This window comes from Ipomoea nil, unplaced genomic scaffold, assembly GCF_001879475.1.
Source record: "Ipomoea nil cultivar Tokyo-kokei standard unplaced genomic scaffold, Asagao_1.1 scaffold0188, whole genome shotgun sequence".
NCBI lineage: Eukaryota > Viridiplantae > Streptophyta > Magnoliopsida > Solanales > Convolvulaceae > Ipomoea > Ipomoea nil.
The window spans coordinates 3,472,076-3,495,548 of record NW_017616616.1 but is presented as its reverse complement, the minus strand read 5'-3'; the positions used below and the strand labels follow the sequence as shown (position 1 = coordinate 3,495,548).

At 37.2% G+C, this 23,473-nt stretch overlaps 4 protein-coding genes across 4 annotated transcripts; 2 read left to right on the top strand and 2 right to left on the bottom strand.

Moving 5' to 3' along the window:
- The first annotated feature begins 2,780 nt into the window (after positions 1–2,780).
- LOC109186705 (F-box/kelch-repeat protein At3g23880-like) lies at positions 2,781–3,968 on the top strand. Its single transcript, XM_019336815.1, has one exon. It carries the CDS (start codon positions 2,781–2,783, stop codon positions 3,966–3,968), a length of 1,188 nt encoding a protein of 395 aa, XP_019192360.1.
- Positions 3,969–5,194: 1,226 nt separating this feature from the next.
- On the bottom strand, positions 5,195–6,412 carry LOC109186696 (F-box/kelch-repeat protein At3g23880-like). Its single transcript, XM_019336806.1, has one exon. It carries the CDS (start codon positions 6,410–6,412, stop codon positions 5,195–5,197), a length of 1,218 nt encoding a protein of 405 aa, XP_019192351.1.
- Positions 6,413–8,396: 1,984 nt separating this feature from the next.
- LOC109186686 (F-box/kelch-repeat protein At3g23880-like) lies at positions 8,397–17,009 on the bottom strand. Its single transcript, XM_019336794.1, has 3 exons — positions 16,230–17,009; positions 11,664–12,001; positions 8,397–8,610 (listed from the first exon to the last, which is right to left on the bottom strand). Exons 1-3 carry the CDS (start codon positions 17,007–17,009, stop codon positions 8,523–8,525), a joined length of 1,206 nt encoding a protein of 401 aa, XP_019192339.1. The 3' UTR covers positions 8,397–8,522.
- Positions 17,010–20,810: 3,801 nt separating this feature from the next.
- Positions 20,811–22,573, top strand: LOC109186680 (F-box/kelch-repeat protein At3g23880-like). The gene is made up of 2 exons (XM_019336781.1): positions 20,811–21,662; positions 22,154–22,573. The coding sequence occupies exons 1-2, from the start codon at positions 20,811–20,813 to the stop codon at positions 22,571–22,573; spliced, it is 1,272 nt and encodes a 423-aa protein (XP_019192326.1).
- The last annotated feature ends 900 nt before the right edge of the window (positions 22,574–23,473 follow it).

Here is a 23,473-nt window from a genome sequence, read left to right as displayed (position 1 = left end):
ATAACGATGGGCAAAACTCTGCACATAGGAACATAGAGCAATAGGGCCCCCATAACTACATTCTCGCAAAAGATAGTTGAGTGTGTTACTCTTCAAATCATAAACTACTACTCTCACATTATAGCTGAGTATAATGTGATAGATGTTACGATAATCCAAATTGAAGAATTAACTATGATTCTCAATCCAACAATTATATTAACTCTCTTTTTCCCATTCGGGGGTGGACAGCTCTTTGAATTCATCGCTCTGAGCATCAAAATAAATGATGGTTTCGCATCTCCATAACGAAACCATTCGAGAAGAAATCACCCTCCAATGAAGTGTGTTGCGAAAGTTAACGCCGTTTTCAATGAAGTGCACGTGGTAAGGAAACACCGTCTCGCTATCATCACAGCTTTTACCTCCAACTTCAAAACAATCTGGCGAATGATCTCGATTGGTATGTGATGAACTACCTCCATGTTCGATCGATATGATGTATGTATACGCTATGGTGAATTGAATTGAGATAGAAGCAGCGGAGTGGAGAGGCTGCGACATATCTTTTTTAGGGTGAATTATATATATTGGCGTTGTTGCATGCCTTGGGTTTACATCTATCATTGTGTCTTGGGTAGTAGATTCTATTATTCTAAGCAAGATCAAGCCCAATAGATTATAGGTTGGCAAATTATCCTTTGGATTACGGTCCACAATGTATTATGATCCAGGCATCAAAACAATGCCATTTTCTTTTAATGAAAAGAAACTGCACCCGTTCTGCACTGTTCCGTAAAAAGTAACTCTGTTTGTATAATATGTTCAGTTTCATTTTATATATACACTGCAGCTTCATTTCAAAACAACTACAGTTTTATTTCAATATAACTACAATTTCATTCGACATTATAAACTCAAATATGTGAAACTGTTATTCAGTTTTATTTTATATACACTCGTACTATAGTTTCATTACAACACAACTACATTATCATTTCGATATAATTACAGTTTCATTAGACAATATATATTCAAATATGTGTTGTTACTCAGTTTTATTTCAACACAACTATAGTTTCATTTTGATATAACTACAATTTCATTCGACACTATACACTCAAATATGTGGAACTGTTATTCAATTTTATTTTATATACACTCGTAATATAGTTTCATTACAACACAACTACATTATCATTTCGATATAACTTCATTGGACAATATACACTCAAATATGTGAAACTGTTATTCAGTTTCATTTTATATACACTGTAGTTTCATTTCAACACAACTACAGTTTCATTTCAATTCAATTACATTTTCATTTGATAATATAAAAATAATATGTGAGGCAGTTTCATTTTAGATACAATGTTGTTTCATTTTGTAATTAACATAAAAAATACGAGTTCCATTAAGCTATAACGGCAACCGTTTTATTACTTAAAGAAATGACACCGTTTTTGGACCATGGTCCACAATATAATTACTCGTTGCAAGGATACAAAATTGAACCCATTCAATGTGACGGGCTCGTGATTTTGAACATCGGTGCTATGTATATTTTCTTGATATGATAACATTAGGACCGGTCCTGGTCATGTCTGGCCAGGGCGACCGCACAGGGCCCCCAATTTTTTTAAAAAATATTATAGATATAATCTAAAAAAAAAATTATGCTTATAATTATTATTTTTTGAATTCATAGATTAGTCTTAATTGTAATTTAAAGTAAAATTTTAGAATGAATTGACATCGAAATTTTGGTAAATAATTTTGTATTTAAATATAAACGAAAAATGACACTTTTTAGGGGGTGTATTCAATCAAAACTTTTAAAGACTTTCAAAGACTTAACGACTTTAATGGCATGTTTGATTCATGGAATAGGCCAGGAATGGAATAACATTCCTTGGAATAGACCTATTATTCCATCGTTTGGTTGGATCATTTTGTCATGGGAATAACATGCCTAAGAATGAGTTATTACCTTCGCAAGGGGAATAGTCAGGGGGGCCTTGGTATTAGCTATTCTCATGCCCTTGGGAATAGCTTTTATATCACAAATACCAAAAATACCCTTTGCACATTATATAATATTTATATTTATTTAATCAATATAATGTATTATATATATATATATATATATATATATATATATATATATATATATATATATATATATATATATATAACATTCAGTATAACATACTCATTATTATTATTATTATTATTATTATTATTATTATTATTATTATTATTATTATATTGTATAAGGGTATTTATGTCTTTAAAATCTATTCCATTTATATTCATTTAATCAATCAAACACTGGAATACAATTACTAAAGTTTATTCTTTCAGCCAACCAAACGACAGAATACAATTCTTATTTTATTCCTTACATATTTTATTCCCTGTGGAATAGCATTCTTATTCCCTCCAAATTCATTCCGTGAACCAAATGTGTTGTAAAAGTTTAGTCGTATTCAATTTAGATTTTTAAAGACTCTTGTAACGAGTGATTGCTTATATTAATCTTGGATAGTATAATAATTGCAACAATTTGGTACGAATAAGATATCACAATTAAGTAATTGTGTCAACGCCTCAACCTTGTCAATAACAACCTAATCCAAGCCGAATCAGGAGAATTTTTCTATATATATATAGATATATATATATATATTGATTCAATTCCAAGCGGGAAACGGGTGAACCCTACCTAATCTGAATATATTTCCGATCCTCTTGATCAACTAGGTAGCTTCATTCATTCATTCTCATCAATAATCACCATGGAAGTTTCAGCCGCAAAAAAAGCTCGATCGCCGCTGCACATACCAATTGAGATGATTCGCTGTATACTTTTCAAATTGAAGATGAAAGATCTGATCCGATGTGAATGCGTATGCAAAGAATGGCGATCCACAATAGAAGACCCCGATTTCAAGCTCTCCTACCGCGGAGGACGGCGAGTGGTTGTGGCGGCGGCGTCCGATAGCGGCTTAGCCTTTACATCCATATCAACCGACAATCTCCGCATCAAAACCCTACTCCAGCGGCGGGGGATAAGAGAGGGCGGTTGGTGGTCCGGCGTTTGGTGTTCTTGCAACGGCCTCGTGCTCTTCTCCGTGGGGAAACATATTCTGTTGTGGAATCCCTCCACTCGCTGCTGCACAAAAGTGCTTGAGCTTCAACGATTGAAGCATTCTATGTGGCATCGTCATAATGTGGTCTCGGCCTCGGGGCTATGTTATGTCCCGTCCACAGGAGATTACAAGGCGGTTCTGTTACTCCATAATGATGATGGAACTGTTCTGGTTGCAAGCCTCAAGAACAAAGAGTGGCGAAAAGTAGAGTTATTTCCTCACCATGGAGTGTCCGTTAGCGACTCCGGGGTTAACTTTCACAACACACTCCATTGGAGGGTAGCTCAATCTGCTACGGATTGGTGGTCCTCACCGAGATGCAAAAAGGTGGTTTATTTCGATGCGGAGAGCGATGAATTCAAAGAACTGCCCACCCCCAGTTTTCCGGCGGGGGAAAGTTGTTCAATTCTTGGGTTGGGAATCACAGACCACGGCGGCCATCTCTGCATAGCTCGCGAGAAGAGGAAGAAAACAGGAGAGGTTGAAGTGTTGGTTATGAAGGAATATGGAGTGAAGAATTCATGGATGACTCAGTTTGTGATCTCTGCCTCTCAGTTCAGATCTGGTTATCATCGTGACTTTATATTCAACACTTCCAAATACAATACAAAAGCGCTGATTGGGAGCTGTTTGTATGGTTGGTGGGGAGCATTAGTTTATCATTTCAAGCTGGAGAATTTCTTAGAAGCAGAATCAGGACTTAGAAACCATACCGCTATGTGTTCCTATGTTCAGAGTTTTGTTTCGCCACATGAGTTTATTTGGAGAGATGATGATGATCAGGACAAATATGATAAGATGTTGACATTTATTTTAGAAAGGTTTAATATCTGATAACATTTTAAAATATTTTAAGTTTGTAATATTATGTAATATATATAGGGAAAAGAATCCCACGACTTTTGATGTTCTTTAACTTTTGGTGCACAACTTTAAAATTTTTTAATTTTGGTGCCTAACTTTGTTATTTTTATCAGTTTTGGTCCTTTCGGCCAAATTGATAGCAAAATGTTGTTGAATTTTATATTTTTAGGGGTAAAATCGTCATCCCAAGGAAACATCTTCAATATCTAAACAAAATGACATTTCCCCCGTGTTATATCCTTAAATTCCTTATAGCACTTTTCTCCATTATTATTTAAATAGACATATTTACCCTTTAAATAATTATTTCATTTATTTTTCTTCTCAAATAAATTATAACCACGATTTAGTTCAAACCGAACAGACACTATAGCAACCACACACAAAGGTTATGATGACAATTTAGAACCCGAATCTGATATTTAAAGTTTATTAAAATTACGAACCGAAACTGCTAGTTCATGTTTTGAATTAAAAAAAATAAAATACATTAACTGAATTTAAAGTATTTTAAAAGAATATTTGAATAAGCAGTTCAAATTGATCTGATATCGTGAACCGACGGTTCAAAATCAAACCAAATCGCGGTTATATATACTTATCAAAATGATAATGTAGTTGTGTTGTAATGATACTATAGTACAAGTGTATATAAAATATGGAGTGAGAACCAAGGTTCTTGTATTGTTTTACATATATATATATATATATATATATATATATATATATATATATATATATATATATTCTTTTATATTAATAATAATGATATATGTAATTTATAATGTGTTTTCTATTCAAATTATTTTATTAAATTAATTATGTTTCTTATTTTGTTATGAATATTTTTATATAATTTTGATGTGTTTCTTTTTTGCCCCCAACCAAATTTCTGCCACCGTTCCGAACACATTCAACTATCTTTTACGAGAATGTAGTTATGGGGGCCCGACCTATTGCTCTATGTTCCTATGTGCAGAATTTTGAGTTTTGTTTCGACATATGAATTTATTTGAAGAGATTATAATGACGAAAATTAGTGGTTTTCTTATCTTACATAACCAAGGTTCTTGTATTGTTCAACATATATATGCACAATTCCAGTGACACAATTTTACCTCATGCTTGGTGATAAAAAAAAAATCACGTAATCATATCAGAAAATACATAACATGCAATTACTAAAATAGTTTCAACTAACTGAATATATAATCATGTGGCTGCAGGGCTAAGCAATCAAAATTCTCAACATAGAAAAACATACTAGCAAAGTTCTCATCAAGACCTGTGCTCTGCTTTAGAAAGTCCATCAGCACTTCCTTCCGTTCATCTTTTTCCCGATCATAAACATATACGTGATGCCGATTCAAACCCCTACGCATGAATAATACTTGTTCTGTATTATTTGGCTGAGAGTAGAATGTTAAGCCACGGTTCCCATAAGTAAGTTGAGGCATTTGGATATCAAACGCAATCATCCATGATTCTTCTATGCCATATTCCTTCATAATCAATACTTGCAACGTGTTTGTTTTTGCCTCATTGTGACGAGGAATGCATGCCATGGATAAACAGTCATCTATAACCCCTAACCCGACTATCGAGCTGTTTTCTCTCTGTTCGGAAGGGGTGGGCAAGATTCTGAATTCATCACGCACGTAATCAAAATATATGATCCTATTCTTGTTGGCTCTGGGCGGGTAATCCCCTACACTATACCAATAGGGGTCTGGGATGTCACTTACCCACCAGTGAAATGTATTGCGAAAGCTAACACCATCTCTGATAGAATCAAAGCAATAAGGAAACTGCACTGATCGCCAATTTTTGTGTGTGAGGCTGGCAGAGATGACACACCAGGGATTGTCATAATCCATTAAGTGGCGAAACAATAGGACGACCTTGTAATTTCTAGTGCGGGGATAGTAGCATAGCCCTGCAAGAGCACCCGAGCTTTTTATCCCAGAATATGGGGACTCAAGGACTTTCGTCAAACACCTAGTGAGCGGGTTCCACAACAAGATATCTCTCTCAGCCGCCGCCAGAAGCACAAACCCATTGCAAGAAGACAAAGCTGTAACATGGTATTGGTTGCTCCCACGAATCAATGGATAATCCGCAGCCTCTCCCAACGGCCATTTTTGCCTTTCAAGACGAAGATCATCGTCATGTCTTGTAGTGAATCTAACGACCAGTTGTTTGGAATTCTGGGAACCCCGGCGTTCGGATTCGTGCGAAAGGATGAACAATCGTCCTGGTCCACCATACGACAACTTGAAATCCGAATCTTGGATCATCGAACGCCACAGTTTAGATACGCATTGGAACCGAATGATAGACTCCACCGACAACTGCAAAAGTATAATTCGAATAATCTCATTGGGTATGTTTGACGATGGAGACGAAGCTTCCATGTCGTGCGAAATTGCGAATAAGAATTGAAGCTGATGATGAAGATTGAAGTAGGGTTTGTGAAGACTCTTTTTATAGGGTCATGGACTAAGGGGGTGTATTCAATCCATACTTTTAAAGAGTAAAGACTTTTAATGACTTTCAAAGTTTGGGGTATTCAATTTAGACTTTTAAAGACTCTTTAAAAATCTATTAGTATTCGATTCAGACTTTTCAAAAGTCTTTAAAAGTATACTAGTATTCGTTTCAGACTTTTATAGAGTCTGTAAAAGTCTACTTGTATTCAAATATTTATCCACTCCAGCTCGGTTTTGGGCGGTGGGACTTCAGCTTGCGTCAAGTTATTCAAATGTTTGTAAGGGTATATTCAATTTAGAGTTTTAATGACTTTTGTAAACTTTTTAATATGAAAAAAATTTAAAAGTCTATAAATGTTTGTCCTATGGATTTTTAACGACTCTTACAAAGTTGATGAAAGTTTAAAAGATTTTATGAAAGTCTACAAAATCTCTACAAAAGTCATTTAAAATCCAATACTTTAACGGTCCGTTTGGTTCACGGAATAGGCTGGGAATGACATAGCATTCCCTAGGCCTATTCCTGTGTTTGGTAACCATGTCTATTATCAGGCTTAATATTCCTAGTAATAGCCTATTACCTCAAATAAGGTAATAGCTATTACCCGGCCCTCCTGGTATTAACTTATTCCAAATTCCTCAGGAATAGATTTTTTTTTCTTCAATTTTAACCTTTATCATTTTCTGCGTTCTCTCCCCCATCTACGATTCCTTCCCTGATTCTTTGCATCAATCTTTGCAATTCTTTCTATCATCTACATCAACATCAAATTGAAGCTTCAAACAAAGGTAAATTTCTGAATTTATTTTCTGAATTTTATTTTTTACAAATTAATTATTATTGATATTTAATACTGAATATTCATAGTAAGTAATCCATGTTCCTGGGCAAATTAAATTATCACTGCATCAAGAAATTTGTAACAATCAATTCATACAACATCATTTTTCAAATGATTATTATACAGTAAATTGATCAACAATAATAAAGAATACTCATAATAAAGAAAGACTCCTTGAATCAAGGATAATCTATTATCTTGAACAAAACTCCCTGATGCTTTCAAATTCAGTTGTTCTTTCACTTATCAGTAATATTTGTGTATATATATGTTAATTTTTATACAATATTGTAGTTGCTATAGAATAACATTATTTAAAAACATAATAATAATAATAATAATAATAATAATAATAATAATAATAATAATAATAATAATAATAATAATAATAATAATAATAATAATAATAATAATAATAATAATACATTTTTTGTATAGGGGCATTTATGTCTTTTACACTCATATTCCATTTCTATCCCTTAAACCAACCAAACACTGAAATAACATTCTTAAACTCTATTCCTTCAACGAACCAAACAAAAGAATACAATTCTTATTCTATTCCTTGCCTATTCTATTCTTTATGGAATACTATTCCTATTCCTTTAAAATTCATTCCATGAACCAAACATGCTGTAAAAGTCTTTGAAACTCTTTAAGAGTCTTGATTGAATACACCCCCTAAAAGTTCTTCACATATTTTAAAAATAAATAAAATTCCCGATTTTATTTTACTTTTTAAAATTAATCATAGAATTTTATATATGACAGGTTATCAAATTACAGCTTTAATTCTTGAATTATATACGAGTAATATGTTTAGTGTCAATGAAACTCTCGTTAACAATGAGTATTTTAACGATTAAAAAAACGTGAAGTATTTAATTATGGTCAGTGTGTATGTTATATAACGGCGGTGAATGAGGAAATGACACATCATTAAAAATAAAATTAATATTAATCGGGTCTTTTTTTGTAAAATATCTAAAGCTTGTATTTTTTTCAAGATTACAAATTTCTCCCAACAAGAGGAGTGGACAACATAAACTTATTTAGCTTGACTCTAGGTAAATTTACCCACTCAAAAAATAAAAAAATAGTGCAAGGTTCTATCGTTAAAGTTGACACACCTAGATATATTATATCTTCGTGATTATTTCTACTAAATTTTCATGGCAGGCTACTAAATTTGATCAGATATTAAACCTTCCCAAAATAAACCTCAACAAAGCATCGTCATTCTGGGCTGGGGGGTTGTGCTGATCATCATTATCTCTCCAAATAAATTCACGTGGAGAAACAGTACTCTGAACATAGGAACATATACCAATAAAGCCCCAATATACTGATGATTCTGTGAAGAAAGTAGGCTTGAGGGTGTTATTTTTCAAATCATGAACTAATATTTCCCACGAGGACGAGATGTTCCTGCATATCATGAGCACTTTGGCATTGCATTTGGAAGAGTATAATGCGGCGTTTATATAATCACTACTGAATTTTTCACAGTCCAAATAGATGGTAGAGATGTTAAACTCACTAACCCATGATTTCTCTACTCCATATTCCTTCATAACCAACACTTGTATCGATCCTCCTCGTTCGAGTTCGAGAGCCACGCAAAGACACTCGTCAATGATTCCCATTCCAATAATTACACTACTTTCGCCTCCGGGGATGGGGATGGACAGCTTTTTGAACTCATCGCTCTCCGGGTCAAAATAAACGATCTTGTTCAACCCTGTTTGCAAATCACCCACCCTCCAATGGAGTGTGTTGTGAAAGTTAACCCCGTCGTCTCTAATGGACTCCGTGTTGTAAGGAAATAACACTTTCCGCCACTCTTTTCTCTTGAGGCTGGCAACAAAAACACTAGTCCTATCACAGAGGAAACACACAACAGACTTGTAATCCCCGGTGGATGGGACATAGCATAGCCCCGAGACCACATCGTTACGCCCCAAAGATGGGACGTCATAGCATAGCCCCTCGACCAAATCGAGGACATCCCACGAAGAGAGCAAGCGTTGAAGCTCAAGCACTTTTGTGCAGCAGCGAGTGGTGGGGTTCCACAACAGAATATGTTCTCTCAAGGAGAAAAGCACGAGCCCGTTGCAAGAACACCAAACACCGGACCACCAACGATTTAGGGGGGGAAACGTGGTACTACCACGGGTGTCACGCCGGAATAGCGTCTCAATGAGGGGAGTAGTAGTGTTGGTTATGGATGTTAGGGCTAAGCAGCTTTTGCTGCTTTGTGCCACCACAATGACTCGTTTCGACCCGCCATACGAGAGCTTGAAATCGGGGTCTTGTATGATGGAACGCCATTCTTTGCATACGCATTCACATCGGATCACAGCTTTTATCTCCAACTTCAAAAGAATCTTGCGAATGATGTCAATTGGTATATTATGATGAACTACTTCCATGTTCCATTGATGTATGGATTATGTATTTAAAAGTAGCTATCACCAAGAAGGCCCCCTACCTAGAGGTGAGCAAAAAAAACTGCTGACCACATAACGGAGGACTAATAATTGGGTATTAAGTTTTAAAAAATTCAGTTATTTCAGTTTGTTACGACCATCTTGGTGGTTGGGAGTTTAGTGGGCACTTAAACTTAGGGAATGTGCAATGATCACTTATTATTTACATATGATTACTGATATGTTTTCTTGTATCAGGTGTTTGGAATGGACAGTCGGTATTGGTTTATCCCACGCTACTCGGTAGAAGATTTAGACCAATCGTTATATCGTGCACCAGGACGCACAATCTACCCAAAACGACATCGTTTTTTATGTTAAGAGTTATGTGTATTTTGTTAAGAGTTTATGTTTATTATGTTAAAAGGGCGGAGCCAAGATTTTTTTTCAGTGGAGGCGAAGAAGCAAAGAGAAAGTAAATTAAAAAATGTTCAAATACAAATAAGATTATTAGAATACAACGTTTATGATAAACTACGGTCTCTCATATTTTGAAATTGTTGTAGAACTGCTTCATTTGAAACTTAAGCAACAATATTTTTTCCAACATACATATGGCACTAATTAGTAATAATATTTTTTTCAACATACATACGGCACTAATTAGTAATTTTGAACCCCTAACCTTTCATAAGGTCAAATACGCCTCATCCAACTCGTCTAACACTTCTATTGTGTTTATTTTTAGCCCCCCCCCCCCCACCCCCCCCCCCCAACCCAACACACACACACACACACACACACACACACACACACACACACACACATATATATATATATATATATATATATATATATATATATATATATATATATATATATACACACACACACAAGGGCTAGGGGTGGGGGTGGGGTGAGTGGGGGCAGCTACCCCCACGGTAGCTTCACCCCTAAGTTTCTGTGTATTATGTATTATGTTAGATTATGTATATTATGGTATGAGTTTATGTGTATTCTACTATATAATTTGTCATTTAAGACGGATACCTGCCCTTCATGGGCTTGAATATCCAACCCAGCCTGACTTGGTTGAACAATTACAAAAACCTCGGGTTATATGTAAGATAAGGAACACTAATGTTTTGTTGTCTAAGTTTTGTTTCGTTGAGAGATTCAGAAATGTAGATTAATTCATCTCTTTGTAACATCATATCGCCAGGACTTTGTTGTAACACTGTGATAGTCAAGGAAAATATCCTTGTTTTTTATGCATCATAGTTACACTGTAATTACATTTTTAGGTCCGGCCCCAACAAAAAAAACATCGTATCCCTCCTTTTGCTATATTACGATACTAAAATTATTAGAGGATCATGTATAACAATGTCAGCAAAGGTTCTCACTCGTCACAACCTCTGATCTACTCCTTCTACTCCTTTGGCAATAATATAATATATGTATCATTTGTTAATTGTTAATTATAAGATTATAAATTCGATTTTCTACCAGAGCAATTTGATTTGGTCCCTTAGAACATATATCCTCTAATAGTAACTATGCATGGATGCTTTGCTAGCAGGCCGGCTGTTCCCGCTAGGGACTACAAAAGTGATGAAGGATCAAAAGAGAATTAGTAACTTCAAAAACTAATTTTTTATTTCTATTAACTTTTTTAAGGCAGGTAGACTTCAAAAACTAATTTTTCATTATGTCTCTCATGATTATTTCTACTAACTTTTTATGGCAGGTAGACTTCAAAAAATAATTTTTCAAAAAAGACATAATGTTGAAGCTAGCTCAAAATATTACAAACTTAAAATAAAATGTCATCACATATTAAACTTTTCCAAAATAAATCTCAACACAAAACAATTTTTGTTCCAATCATATTTATCTCTCAAAATAAACTCATGTGGCGAAACAAAACTCTGAACATAGGAACATATAGCGGCAGTATGACTTTTATGTCCTGATTCTGCTTCTAAGAAAGTCTCCAGCTTCTTATTCTTGAAATGATAAACTAATGCTCCCCACCAACCATACAAACAGCTCCCTATCAGGGCTTGTGTATTGTATTTGGAAGGGTAGAATGTAAAGTCACGATGATAACCAGATCTGAACTGAGAGGCAGAGATCACAAACTGAGTTATCCATGAATTCTTCACTCCATATTCCTTCATAACCAATACTTCAACCTCTCCAGTTCCCTTCCGCCTCTCGCGAGCCATGCAGAGATGGCCGCCATGGCGGCCGTCTATGATTCCCAACCCGAGAATTGCAGGGCTTTCCCCCACCGGGGTGGGCAGCTCTTTGAATTCATCGCTCTCCGGGTCAAAATAAACCACCTTTTTGCATCTCCGGGTGGAACACCAATCCCTAGCGGAATTTGCTACCCTCCAATGGAGTGTGTTGCGAAAGTTAACCCCACTGTCTCTAACGGACGCCGTGTGGTGAGGAAATAACACATTTCGCCACTCTTTATTCTTGAGGCTGGCAACGAGAACCGTACTCCCATCGTCCGGGTGGAGTAACAGAACAGCCTTGTAATCTCCGGTGGACGGGACATAACATAGCCCCGAGGCTAAGACCACATTACGATGATGCCACCAAGAAGGGGCCTCCAAAAGTAGAAGCTCAAGCACTTTTGTGCAGCAGCGAGTGGAGGGATTCCACAACAGAATATGATGTAGCACGGAGAAAAGCACGAGGCCGTTGCAAGAACACCAAACGCCGGACCACCAACCACCACCCTCACCCGCTCCCCGCCGCTCGAATAGCGTTTTAACTCGGAGAGTATCGGTGGTTATGGATGTAAAGGCTAAGTTGAGGCCGGACGCCGCCGCCGCCGCCACAACCACGCGCCGTCCTCCGCGGTAGGAGAGCTTGAAATCGGGATCTTCTATGGTGGATCGCCATTCTTTGCAGACGCATTCACATCGGATCAGAGCTTTCATCTCCAATTTCAAAAGTATATGGCGAATCATCTCAATTGGTATGTGCGGCGGCGGCGATCGAGCTTTTTTTGCGGCTGAAACTTCCATGGTGATCCAAGAATTGATGAATGATTGAATGAAGCTACTTAGTTGAGAGGATCGATCGGAAATTATATATATAATTCAGATTCAGATATATTAGCTAGGGTTCACCCGTTTTCCGCTTGGAATTGAATCAATACTCATTTCTTACGTAATAAATAAAGCATATATATATATATATATATATATATATATATATATATATATATATATATATATATATATATAAAGAAAAATTCTCCCAATTCGGTTTGGATCAGGTTGTTATTGACTAGGTTGAGGCGTTGACACAATTACTTAATTATGATATCTTATTCGTAATAAATTGTCTCAATTATTATACTATTTGTGATTAAAAAAAGTTATATATCACAAATTCACAATAATCACAATTGATTATTGACTTTGGGTATGGAGCAATCTTAAATCTTCAGGCTAACTGTCTCATCTAACAGAGGTGCCTTCAATTCAACGAGATATTAGTTACTGTGTTCGATCGTGGAAACCATGAGTACACAACCAAAAAAAAAAACAAATAATATAATAGTGTCGTACTATTATTATTTTTGTCACAAAAAGAATATTACTTTACGAAATATTACAAAATATTTGTCACTAAATGTCTTAATTCTTATGTTTTGTATATATTGTTGTAAGGAACACTTTGCCTATGACTTTGTTGTAACATTGTGATTGCCTTTGTAGTCAGAAATATCCTTTGTTGTAATACTATAATTACATTTTTAATCAAGAAATTAAAACATCCCCGCCTCATTTTATTGATATTATGACCTTAAAATTATTAGAGGATTAAGTGTGACAATTTCATCAAAGGTTTTCACTCGTCACAACCTCTGATGTCTGATCTACTCCTTAGGCAATAGTACAATATATTTATCACTAGAGTTGTGCATATATATGTTGAATAATACAAGAACCTTAATTATGTAAGATAATGAACACTAATGTTTTGTTGTCTAACAAAAGTGTTTTGTTTCGTTTAAAAATTTAAAAATCTCAACCACATCTTGAATCATCGAACCCCTCAAAATATTATTAAAAGTTTTCAAAACACATAATGCTCAAGCTAAGCTAAGCTAAGCTCAAAATATTATTAATAAAAATAAACTTCAAATAAAATTAAAATTTTCATCGCATATTACTCCTTCTCAAAATAACCCTCAACAAAGCATCATACTGGCGGGGTTTGCCCTGAACATCATCTCTCCAAATAAATTCCAGTGGAGAAACAAAACTTTCAACATATGAACATATAGTAGCGGCATTATGACTCCCTGAGTCTTCTAAGCTCTCCTCCATTTTGTTATTCTTCAAATGATAAACTAATGTTCGCCACTCACCCTCCAAACAGCTACATATCATCAGATGTACAGCCACATATCATCAGATGTTGTGTATTGTATTTTGAAGAGTAGAATGTAAAGTGACGATGATGATAATCACTTTCGAATGGAGATTGAGAGACAGGGACAGAGATGACAAACTGACTCACCCACGATTTCTTCACTCCATATTCCTTCATAACCAACACTTCAACCTCTCCCGTTTCCTTCTTCGTCTCGCGGGCTATGGAGAGACACTCGTCTATGATTCCTAGCCCGAGAATTGCACGACTTTCGTCTGGAAAAGTGGGGGTGGGCAGCTCTAGCTCTTTGAATTCATGGCTCTCCGCCTTAAAATAAACCACTTTGTTGCATAATCTCCGTGATGGGTAACGCCAATCCGTAGGATCGTCCCTACGAGACTGGGCTACCCTCCAATGGAGTGTGTTGTGAAAGTTAACCTCGGAGTCGCTAACGGACACTCCATGGTGAGGAAATAACTCTACTTTTCGCCACTCTTTGTTCTTGAGGCTAGCAACATGAACAGTTCCCTCAGAGCCGAGTAACAGAACAGCCTTGTAATCTCCGGTGGATGGGACATAACATAGTCCCGAGACCAAATTATGATAACACCACTCCAAATGTTGAAGCTCAAGCACTTTTGTGCAGCAGCGAGTGGAGGGGTTCCACAACAGAATATGTTGTCTCACCGAGAAAAGCATACAGCGAATGATCTCAATTGGTATGTGCGGCGGCGGCGGCGGCGGCGGAGCTTTAATTTTTGCGGCTGAAACTTCCATGGTGATCCAAGAATTGATGAGAATGATAGAAGTTAGTTAGTTGAGAGGATCGATCGGAAATTATATATATATTCAGATTTATTAGCTAGGGTTCACCCGGTTTCCGCATATATATATATAGATCGAATTGAAACAGATCAATCTGGGGTTCAACGGTGTTCGCAGCCGTTCGATCTGACCGTAGCAATAACAAACACAGTACATCCGTTTTGAAGGTGTCATTTGAAATATTTTTTCCATGAAATAATTACGGAGCAGATCTGGAGCGACGTAATGTGAAACGAATCAGATCCGGGACGTAATATGAAGCGAATCAGACCTGGAACCTTACTTGACTACACTTGACTTCGCACGCGACAGGACATGCCATGGAGGGGTCTACGTCCCCGGAGTCCTCGGCTACTGACCCCAGGGTCGGCCCGAGGTCAGCAACCTCGCACTCCTCCCTTAGCCGAGATCCGAGCTCGGCCGAAGGACGGGGTCGTGTTGACACCTCGCACTCCTCCCTTGGCCGAGATCCGAGCTCAGCCGAAGGACGAGGTCCTCGTGTTGACAGAGGATCAAGTGCCACAATGTCAGCAGATGTTGTCACTCGTCAGAACCTTTACTCCTTAGGCAATAATATGATATAGTCGACTTTATTACGTGCATATATCTTCTAATAGTTACTATGTATGCTTTGCTAGCAATCCGACGATCCCCGCCAGGAACTAAACAAGTGGCGAAGGATCAAAAGAAAACCCGTAAATCATTTGACACATCTCATGATTATTTTCACTAACTTCTTAAAGCAAGTAGACTTACTTTCAAAAAAATAAATTTTCAAAAGACGATATAATATTGAAGCTAGTTCAAAATATTACAAACTTAAAATAAAATCTTGTTAAACTTTTCTAAAATAAATCTCAACACAAAATCATTTTTATGCCGACCATTATCATCTCTCCAAATAAATTCATGTGGGGAAACAAAGCTCTGAACATAGGAACACATAGCGGCACTATGATTTTTATGTCCTGATTCTGCTTCCAAGAAACTCTCCATCTTGTAATCCTTGAAATAATAAACTAATGCTCCCCACCAACCATACATACAGCTCCCTATCAGGGCTTGTGTATTGTATTTGGAAGGGTAGAATGTAAAGTCACGATGATAACCAGATCTGAACTGAGAGGCATAGATCACAAACTGAGTCATCCATGAATTCTTCACTCCATATTCCTTCATAACCAATACTTCAACCGTTTGATTCCTCCTCTCGCGAGCCATGCAGAGATGGCCGCCATGGGGGCCGTCTATGATTCCCAACCCGAGAATTGCACGGCTTTCCGCCGGAAAACTGGGGGTGGGCAGCTCTTTGAATTCATCGCTCTCCGCGTCGAAATAAACCACCTTTTTGCATCTCCGCGAGGAACACCAATCCCTAGCCGAATTCGCTACTCTCCAATGGAGTGTGTTGTGAAAGTTAACCCCGCTGTCCCTAACAGACACCGCGTGGTGAGGAAACACCACGCTTCGCCACTCTTTGTTCTTGAGGCTGGCAACGAGAACAGTCCAATCATCACGGAGTAACAGGACCGCCTTGTAATCTCCCGTGGACGGGACGTAACATAGTCCCGAGGCTGAGACCACATTTTGACCATGCCACCAAGAAGGCTCCAAACGTCGAAGCTCAAGCACTTTCGTGCAGCGGCGAGTGGAGGGATTCCACAACAGAATATGATGTTTCATGGAGAAAAGCACGAGGCCGTTGCAAGAACACCAAACGCCGGACCACCATTCACCCTTACCCCGTCTCCACCGGTAGAATAGCGTTTTGATGCGGAGAGTCTCGGTGGTTATGGTTGTAAAGGCTAATTTGCTGCCGGACGCCGCCGCCACAAGCACTTGCCGTCCTCCGCGGTAGGAGAGCTTGAAATCGGGATCTTCTATGGTGGATCGCCATTCTTTGCATACGCATTCACATCGGATCACAGCTTTTATCTCCATTTTCAAAAGTATATAGAGAATCATCTCCATTGGTATGTGCGGCGGCGGCGATCGAGCTTTTTTTGCGGCTGAAACTTCCATGCTGATCCAATAATTGATGAGAATGAATGAATGAATGAATGAAGCTAGGGTTCACCCGTTTTCCGCTTCGAATTGAACCAATACTCATTTCCTACGTATATAGAAAAATTCTTTTGATTTGGCTTGGATCAGGTTGTTATTGATTAGGTTGAGGTGTTGACATAATTACTTAATTGTAACATCTTATCAGTAATAAATTGTTACAAGTACCATACTATCTATGATTAAAAAAAGTTATATATCACAATTATCAAAATAATATAATAATGTTGTATTATTAATTTTTTGGTTACAAAAAAAAATATTATATTAGTGTGATTAAATTACGAAGTGTTATAAAAGATTTGTCATTAAATGATTTAATTTTTATTGTGCCTATAGTAGGGAAGTAATGTTAATGATGTTTAATGCCAATGAAACTCTAGTACAGGTAACAATGAGTATTCAATTATTTAAAAATATAAGTTATTTTGATTTTTCGATTAGTTATGGCTATTTATTTATTTTTTGTTATTTTGATTATTAATTGATAATGGACTGAAAACTCCTACACCAGCACATTATGCTTGAGCACGGGTTCACCATACACATGGTGCACACGAATCTATATCCATAATTTTTATACTGTAAATTCATAATTTCTATATTGTAGATCTATAAATTTCTAGACTCTCGGTGAGCTAAAATTATGAATCTAAAGATAAATTTTAGTTCACCGAGAGTCTCGGAATTATAGATATATAGTATAGAAATTATGGATATAGATTCGTGGTTAGAAATTATGAATATAAAGTATAAATTTTAGCACACCGAGAGTCTCGAAATTATGAATATACGATATAAAAATTATGAATCTATAGTATAGAAATTATGAATATAGATTTGTGCGCACCACGCAAGGTGAGCACGTGCTCACAGCATAATGATTGCTTGCCACAAATTATGCCCTGGAAACGTGTTCACCATGAACGGTGAACACGGGTCCAAACGGTGTCGGTTTTACGGGGACATTTTTTTTAGTTAATGTGCTGTTTGTTGGAAGTCAAGCACGCTTAACCATAAAGTTCTATGGTACCTGGTTGCCATATCCTACTTAAAACCAATTGGTGATAGGTAGGTGGACATTAACCATTTAACCAAATCTCTCCATGGTAAGCCACATTGCCACGTCTCGAATTGAGCAGGGGCTAAACTCGGCCAACCTGGCCGACGCCCAACACTTTTAATGGCGCGCGTTTGTTCAGATTATGAATTTTCTGTTATGAGATATGAATGTACTGTAAATTCATAATCTCATAACAGAAAATTCATAATCGCATAAAAGAAAAATATTTATTAAATTATGAATTTTCTGTTATGAGATTATGAATTTACAGTTATGTAATTATGAATTTTTTGTAAATTCATAATCTCATAACAGAAAATTCATAATCGCATAAAAGAAAAACATTTAATAAATTATGAATTTTCTGTTATGAAATTATGAATTTACTGTAAATTCATAATCCCAATATAGAAAATTCATAACAAAAGAGGAAATGAAACCGCGAAATGTGAAAATGAAGAAGAAAAGTCGTGCGGTTAATTAAGAAAAATAAAGAAAAAAAGAAGAAGATAACGATGCACCGTTACCGTTGGGACCGTGTTCACCATGGATGGTGAACACGATTCCATGGCATAACGATTGCTACCTTGCAAGGTGGACTCATTAAATATGCTTTTAAAAAGATTTCATGTCATGTCAGACCAATTGTAGGCTCAAGCTTGAACCTAACAAAAAAAAAAAACCCCACATACGGCCCAACCCAAGTTTAGGGCAATTATATCGTACACTGCGGTGCATAATCGATTATGCCCCACGCATCAAAACGACGTCTTTTTGTTAAATGAAAAGAAACGACATTTGTTTTTCGCCGTTCTGCACTCTTTCACAAAAATTAACTCTGTTATTCAATTTCATTTTGTATACACTGCAGTTTCAGTTCAACACAACTACAGTTTCATTTCGATATAACTACTGTTTCATTCGATATTTATAGACTCAAATATGTGAAAATGTTATTTAATTTTATTTTATATACAATATAGTTTTATTAAAACACAACTACATGATCATTTTGATATAATTACAGCTTCGTTGTACAATATACACTCAAATAAATGTTATTCAATTTCATTTTATATACACTGCAGTTTCATTTCACCACAACTACAGTATCATTTTGATATAACTGCAGTTTCATTTGATAATATAAAAAATTAAAAATAATACGTGAGGCAGTGTCAATTTAGATGTACTGTAGTGTCACTGGTGTTTAATACACAAAATACGCGGACTCGGTTAACGATAACGGCGAACCGTTTATTTACTTAAAGAAACGACGCCGTTTTTTATCAGGGTGCATGTACACCGCGGCCTACGATATAACGACCGCAAGTTTAGGCCTAAAATTTCTATAGCATGCTCAGTTCATAATTTCCTTACCCCAAATTTCATTCCATTCCCTTTGAGCTTTCTTTCATACTTTTATTTTCTCTATAAATTCGATCAGTTCCTTCAATTCCCAACACATGCACACTAAGTAGCCTCTTCTTCAATCTTTTCCTCTGTCTATGGCCAACTCTACAATCAATCTTCAACCTTCCAAAATTTAAGGATCTCTATTGTCATTCTCTCAGAAAATTATGTCTCCTCTATCAGGTGCCTTGACGAACTGCTTCAAATCCTCGAGTCTAGGGAGAAGGGAAAACAGTTAGTCATCTATTCTATTTTTTATTACATGACCTTTGCAAAGCACGAAGAACAGTTTTGGGCGCGCCCAAGAAGGAGGAGAGGAGAACACTAAAGTTGCAAATATGTCGATCAGGATGGGATTTGCAAGGACTCGCCATTGGGTATTGCTTTCTCCTTGTTCTGTTTGAATATTATAAAAAAGCTTACATGCATATAGACTACAGTCTAAACCTAAGTTCAGGCCTTAGATTTCTATAGCAGGCTCAGGTCTATTTTTTTAAAGTTTGGCCTTAATTTGTCGATCCGACCTTTTTTCATCCCTATATGTACACCTAATTAATACAAGAAAACGTACACACCATGTTATCATATCAAGAAAATACATAATACGGATCTACAAAAATTTAGGGGTGTAAACGAGCTGAGCCGAGCTCGAGCCTGCAATAGAAGCTCGGCTCGAGCTCGAGAGCTCGAGTTTGATCGAGCTCAAGAACTGATGCTCGAGCTCGAGCACGAGCTCGATCGAGCTCAAGAACTGATACTCGAGTTCGAGCTCATTAATTTTCGAGCTCAAGCTCGAACTCGATCTTGAACATGAGTTCGAACTTGATCTTGAACTTTTTAATTGTTATTTTTATATATTATAATTATAATTATATTATGTTATATCATATATTATATGACTTGCGAACGGCACGACGAGCTATGGGCTTAGAATATCTAGGCTCGGATCGAGCTCGATTATCAAACGAACTACTCGAGCTCGAGCCGAGCTTTGACCGAGCCGCTCATGAGTGGCTCAGCTCATTTACACCCCTATACAAAATCACGAACCTATCGCATTGAATGGGCTCAATCCTATATCCTTGCAGCCTATAAACTATTGGGCTTTGATCTTGCTTAGAAAAATAGAATCTACTACCCAAGACACATTGATAGATGTAAACCTAAGGCATGCAGCAGCGCCAATATATATAATTCAGTGCACCCTAAAAAAGATACTTTGCAGCCGCCTCTCCTCTCAATTCAATACACCCTAGCGGATACATACATCATATGGATCGAACATGGAAGTAGTTCATCATCACATACCAATTGAGATCATTCGCCAGATTCTTTTGAACTTGGAGGTAAAAGCTGTGATCCAATGCGAGTGCGTATGCAAAGAATGGCGTTCCACCATACAAGACCCCGATTTCAAGCTCTCCTACCGCGGATGGAAGCGAGTAATGGTGGTGCCACACGGCAGCAGAACCTCCTTAGCCGTAACATCCATAACCAACACTACTACTCCCCTCATCGAAACCCTATTCCGGCAGGTCATTGACACCACTACTACTACTACGCTTCCCCCCCTAGATCTTTGGTGGTCTGGTGTTTGGTGTTCTTGCAACGGGCTCGTGCTTTTCTCTGTGGGGAAACATATTCTGTTGAGGAATCCCTCCACTCGCTGCTGCACAAAAGTGATTGAGCTTCCACATTTCAAAAGCACGTACCTTTGTGAAGATGTCCTCTCGGGGCTATGTTATGTCTCGTCGACTGGAGATTACAAGGCTGTTCTCTTAATCCGCCCTCATAACACTGTTATGGTTGCCAGCCTCAAGAACAAAGAGTGGCGAGAAGTGACATTTCCCTACCACGCGTACTTGGCTAGAGACGGGGTTAACTTTCGCAACACACTCCATTGGAGGGTAATTCCTTCTCGGATGGTTTCCTCATGGAGATGCAAAACCATCGTTTATTTTGATGCGGAGAGTGATGAATTCAAAGAGCTGCCCACCCCCGAATTGGAACAAAGGAGTAATATAATTGTTGGATTGGGAATCATTGACAATTGTCTCTCCATGGCTCGCCTATGGAAAGCAACAAATACTATAGAAGTGTTGGTTATGAAGAAATATGGAGTGAAGAGATCTTGGGTCAATAAATTTGTCATCTCATTATCTGCCCCGGAATTCTTCAATTTGGATCATTGTAATATCACATTATACTCTTTGAAATGCAATACCAAAGTGCTGATATGGAGCTATTGTTATTTCTGGAAAGTAGTAGTTTATGATTTGAAGAGTAACACACTCAATTATCTCTTGCGAGATGTAGTTATGGGGGCTCTATTACTCTATGTTCCTATGTGCAGAGTTTTGTTTCGCCATATGAATTTATTTGGAGAGATGATGATGATGTGGAGAAATATTATGTTATGTTGAGGTTTATTTTGGAAAGGTTTAATATTTAATTTGAACAAATTTGTTGGAAATGTTTAACATTTTTTGATAAAATATTATTTTTAAGTTTATTTTTGTTAGTAATATTTTGAATTCAAACCAGCATTATTTGTGCTTACAACACCTACCCGCCGAGAGCATGCACTAAGTAACTCACAGACTATTACCCAATCTCCTGGCTTCAGTACCTGACTATTACCCAACCTAATCTCCTGGCTTCAGTACCTGACTATTACCCAACCTATCTCCTGACTATTACCCAACCTATCTCTATTCAATCTCCCGGAAGCAGCGCACGGTGGCACACTCCTCACACTCCTCTACTGAAGGCTGCATACTTGTCACCCAACCTATCTCCTGACTATTACCCATGTCACCCAACCTATCTCCTGACTATTACCCAACCTATCTCCTGGAAGCAGTACCTGACTATTACCCAACCTGACCTCTCTTACGACTCCAATCTCCTGGCTTCAGTACCTGACTATTACCCAACCTATCTCCTGACTATTACCCAACCTATCTCTATTATCTCCTGGAAGCAGCGCACGGTGGCACGCTCCTCTACTGAAGGCTGCATACTTGTCACCCAACCTATCTCCTGACTATTACCCAACCTATCTCCTGGAAGCAGCGCACGGTGGCACGCTCCTCTACTGAAGGCTGCATACTGGTCAGCCTTCCAATTTGTGGTGTGATAACCTAGGGGCTACATATATGTGTGCAAATCCAATAAGCCCTCTACTGAAGGCTGCATACTGGTCAGCCTTCCAATTTGTGGTGTGATAACCTAGGGGCTACATATATGTGTGCAAATCCAATCAGCCTTCCAATCTGTGTCAATCTGTGGTGTGATAACCTAGGGGCTACATATCTGTGTGCAAATCCAATTTTCCATGCTTGAACAAAACATGTTGAGATCGACTATCATTTTGTTCGGGACAAGGTTGCTTCGGGGGGCTTTGTGGTCAATTTTGTTTCGACCAAAGATCAGCTTGCGGATGTCTTTACCAAACCGTTGCCGGGCAGATGTCTTTACCAAACCGTTGCTGGGGCCCAGATTTGCTGCTCTTCGGGACAAGCTCAATGTTGTGCTTCATCAATCTTGTGCTTGAGGGGGTGTGTGTTAGTATTATTATTGTTATTCATATTATTATTCTTTATACTATAGTCTATAAACTTGTGGTGTTAGAATAAGTCTGAGTCTCTTAACCTATTAGTCAAGAGTGTTTAGTGGTTTAGTTTGATATACTATCTTGTAACCTGTTTAGTTGTAACTGATTCAATCTATCTCACTCATCACAAAAACATAATTACATTATATATACTCCATAAAATCGATCAAAATATTAGAAAATAAGTTGTGTTCCATATAAATGATAAACCTATGTGGCTGCTTACGGGTAGTGGAAACTATGACCAAAGATCAAAGGGGCAATAAGGCTGCAATAAAGCAGATAAAATCAATGTCATTGCTAGGCTCGTGCATCTTTTTTTTTTTGAAT